General features: G+C 53.8%; 1 protein-coding gene across 1 annotated transcript; it reads right to left on the bottom strand.

The window, feature by feature from the left end:
• Positions 1-690: 690 nt before the first annotated feature.
• Positions 691-3,756, bottom strand: BO95DRAFT_424989 (DUF1996 domain-containing protein; the record flags this gene model as incomplete). The annotated part of the gene is made up of 5 exons (XM_025584697.1): positions 691-1,149; positions 1,213-1,307; positions 2,541-3,307; positions 3,363-3,519; positions 3,579-3,756. 5 exons carry the CDS (start codon positions 3,754-3,756, stop codon positions 886-888), a joined length of 1,461 nt encoding a protein of 486 aa, XP_025436890.1. The 3' UTR covers positions 691-885.
• Positions 3,757-4,401: the final 645 nt, after the last annotated feature.

Here is a 4,401-nt window from a genome sequence, read left to right as displayed (position 1 = left end):
TGATGAGCGAGGGATCCGAGGATGGACTGACGGCGATGCATTTCGTGAGCTGTTGGAGTGCTGCCATCGAGCAACAGCACGACGTCGACGACGCGATGCCCCGGTACGCGCACCTGCATGGGGACAAACGCCAAGCTCTGGAAGTCACCCGGGGGGAGGGCGGCCAACGGGCCAACGACCACCTGACTGAGTCCACCGTCAAGGCGATCTGGACATATCTGCGTCGCATGGGTGGTGGTGACAGGTTTGTTTTCTGGCAACAACTTTGATTATGCCGGTCTCTCACCCAATACTCCCCATCTGGCTGGCCTGCTAGGACTAATAGCTCTAGTCTGCACGGGACTAATCACTAGGAAAGGCTCTCATCAGGATACCTGCCTCTCTATGGGGCTTGCTTCGAGGGCATAATCTTATACTTACCGTTGAAGAAGGGTTCGAGCGACAGGGGGCTGCTTAGGAGGGATCAGAAGCGGCACAGGTTCGAGTGGTCAGACGAGTCGGTAGTTTTACGTTATTTAAGAGATTATCTCACCTCGAGGCTTATCCTGTAGGTTGAGACTTGGCTGTTACGATTTGAGGCAAAAAAAGAATACATTGACAATTGGCAAAGTCTTCGCAGCAGATAACATAGCTGCGACGGGAATCCCGTCCACTAAGCTTTATTCTTTCAATATATTCCACAGAATTCAACTGCGCGTTTCTCCCAGAGACAGCGACAGTTCTAGTCCAACCGATCCTTCGAGGATAGGAAGCTAAGGTGTCTAACATGTACATCGTAAATCCGACGGTGCCTGGACCATCGCAGAGACATTTGAAGAAAGAAGCAAATAAGTATATCCGAAAAGAAAACAAAGTCACAAGAACCGCCCCGCCCCACAACTCCAATCAATGGGAATGTCCGTGGCGGTAATGCCTGTGGGGATGGTTATGATACCAACCGCGCTTCGAAGGGGGTCGGCTGGACGTAGCGCCGCCACTGGGAGTGGTCGTGGTCTTCGAGATGGTTTCCAAAGAGCCAGTCTGCGTCTCGATCGGGACGCCTTGATCATCCACAAGGACAATAATTGCTTGTTCGACGTAGACGATTGTTGTGGACGAAGCCGGTTCGGCAGACGAGGTGCTAGACGGCGGCGACCACGTCGTGATTACCTCCCAGTCGGCGATTGCAAAGGAATCTTCCAACGAGCTGGAGGGTTCTGTTTGCGGAGAGACGGCGGGTCTGGGGATCATGGCAAGCGTGCTCGAGGCTGAAACGGTGGTTTTGATCAATGCCGTACTGGTGGTATGAGTAGCCACGTTCGGCTTGGCTATTGGAGTTGTGCTGGAGAGGATGGACTTGATTAGTGGGACGCTGGTCGCTGACGAAGTCGTCGTCGCCGCGGGCTTAGCGACTACCGCAAAGGTACTGGATCCTGTTGCGGGGGCCTTGGCGAGTGAGCTGTTGGTAGGAGCGATCACGCTTGGCTTGGGGGCGATTTCAGATGCGCTCGGCAGTTGAGTAGTCGTCTTGATTAATGGGGCGCTCGTGGACGAAGGAGTGGTCAACACCGGAGGTTTGGCTGCTACAGCGAGGGTGCTTGGCACCGGCGAGGCAGTCTTGATCAGTGGGGTGCTTGTTGCTGAAGATTTGGCCGATGTCGAAGGTGTTACGATGCTGTCCGTCGACGGCGAGGTCGGAGAAGCGATAAATGCTGCAGACATAATGGTCTGAGTGGTTGGCACGGTTGTATTCGCGGTGTTAAAAAGAGGTACCGATGATGAGGCTCCACCGGAGGCAGCGAATGAGAAAGGAAGGCCCATTACTGAGGATCTCGGAGTGGCAATGAAAGACGCTGGCGGGGGAGAAACCAAAGACGTAGACGAAATGGTGAACGCGATAGGGGCTTGATTAGATGCCGGAGGAATCAAGACCGAAGACTGGACGGCGGCGGATGGAGAGGCCAGAGCCGGAGATGACACCGCGAACAAGTGTGATGGAGCCGAGGGAATCGAGGAAGATGTTGCGTCGATAGATGACGAGGTCAACATTGAAGACACAGCAAGTGAAGGTTGAGGAGTTGTTGGCGTTAGACCAGTCGAGGCTGCGGGAGGCGCAACTACCGGTTTGGCCAACACCGCCGACGACGAAGCCGGAACGGATGCAAGCAGGACCGAAGACTTCGTCGCCATAGTCGAAAGCACAGACAATGCCGACGACGAAGCCGAGAGTGACGGCCTGATAGTTACACTGGAGAATTCCGATACGACCGACGCACTTGGGATTGACGGTTGCGCAACAGAAGTCACTGAAGTAGCCGCGGTGAACGGTGCAGCAAAAGTCGTGTGTGCGCTGGTTTTCGAGGAGGTGATCGGACGGGCAGGAGGACCCTCTGCAACCGGGGGAGCAGTCGGCTCCCAGGCCTTCGCCGTCGTGGTCGTGGACGAAGTAGTTAGTGTAGGCAGTGCCACATGCAGACCGGCCGACAAAAACCCAAGATCAATACCAATTCCGACGGTGGGCAGATCATCCAAGTAGACGGGCGTTGGTCTCCCGTGGCCACCAGCGCCGGTGGTAGTGGTGGTGGTGTATCTGACTGGGCTAGCATAGGCAGGTCCGCTTTGGATGGCGACGTTGTTCGGGAGACCACCTTTGTGGTAGTTCACGTCTTCACTCTTCAGAGCATCCGGAACGGAGAAGCGGCACTCATCCTGTTTCTCGTCACTCTGAAGCGTAAAAACGGGGCAGTCCGTCACTTCTCCAGACATGTTTGTGCATGTATTCACTGCCTGCTGGAGCACCTGTGAGTCCCAGCCATACATGAAATCACCGTGGTAGCCGTATCCCGTGGGATCTCCATTTGCGAGCACAAAATTGCCTTTTTTGCTTTTGAACGCGTATGTATCCCAGATACTTTCATAGAAGAGTGAAACAAGACGATGCTCGAAACCCTTTGGGCATTCCCCGTCCATCACCAGAGACGGATAGGCCAGGTGAGACTTGTGATCCGGTGTGTCGATATCCTTCCCATTCCAGCAGGATGGAAACATCAATTCAAACCGAACGCCCTCAGTGCAGTGCTCATCCAAATATGTCTTATTTGGCAAGAAATGACGACCCAGAGAGGGTTCGGGGTCCTTTTGGTAATTCAGACAGTTGAATCCGACAGCTTTTTGACGAAGAGCCTCCTGTTTTAGATCATTTCCAGACCACTCTGACTGCGGGGGATCCGGTATCGGCCAGGGGAAGTCGCGCAGGTATGTATCTCCTGCCATCATGCGGAAGTTTTCAGGGAACGCCATCACATTTTCGCCGTTGAGAAGGTAATAGCTGTTTTCGTCAGCACCAACACAAATCGGCAACAATCGGAAGCTGGGCAACTAACGCAAGCATTCCGCCGACTTCGTTGACAAGCTCAGCATCGCCATTTTGATGCACGAAATACAACGCGGGCGCCCAGTATGCTGACTTGTCTTCGGTCACTGCGCAAGACGTACAGCCCGACTGCTTCAGACTTGCCTCGTTGGCGGACATCGAGAATCCTATCGGGAAAAACTCAGCGACCATGCTGATGAGCTACAGATGATGCAAGAGAACTGACCGCCCGATCCATGAACCGCGTGTACATGATCCGATGGGATCCCTGGTGCCATTATGGGATCAATCCGAGCCACACCGCTTCGTCCGCGACAAGGCAGACGCCAGAAAGCGTTCGCAACATCGGTGAATATTGCCAAATAAGTCACTATAGCAACATCGAGTTTCATCTTTTGGTGCATCATCCGCTGGTTATTCAGTGTAAGTGGTGGGTCGAAAGCACGAAAGCGTGGGTTGAGGTAAGAGGAGAATGGTGTTGACTGAGTGCGTCACCGGGAGCTAAGGATCGGACGTCGCGCCCATCAATGGCAGAGGCTAATTGATCGTTGTTAGTATGGGTGTCGTTGAGGTTGTTCCGTGGTCGTGCAGTCAGTGATTCCGACGGTGGACAGCCAAAGCTTAGTATAAAAGAGGCAGCGACAACAACAAAACAATGACAAAGCACGTCGCCGCCACACCACCGGCAGATCCAGAGGGACCAACGGCCTGGAAAGTCATTGACATCATGTTTCACTTTAGAGGTTCTGTCCTGAGGAGAGGAAATATCCCTTGCATACCGTTACAGTGGGTGGCTTTGAGGCTTCTCGCGCCACCCAGGTGGCTGCAGGAAGTGACTTGATACGACTCGGTATCGAGGCAACAGTGAAGAGAGACTCAAAACTGGGTACAGCATTCCATTTCCCGAGCAGTAACGTGTTGCTGTCCCTGTCGATCGATCCCTATGCGGTAGGGTGGTTGGAATGTTGGAATACCACGCCGATCCGTTGCTAGGAATCCAGGGCCTCTCTCATCCTGGCTAAATAGCAGTCTCTTGCCCGTCTGGCTGC

This window comes from Aspergillus brunneoviolaceus, assembly GCF_003184695.1.
Source record: "Aspergillus brunneoviolaceus CBS 621.78 unplaced genomic scaffold BO95scaffold_103, whole genome shotgun sequence".
NCBI classification, from domain to species: Eukaryota; Fungi; Ascomycota; class Eurotiomycetes; order Eurotiales; family Aspergillaceae; genus Aspergillus; species Aspergillus brunneoviolaceus.
Note: the sequence above shows the minus strand (reverse complement) of the source record. Positions and strands in the feature narration are given on the sequence as shown.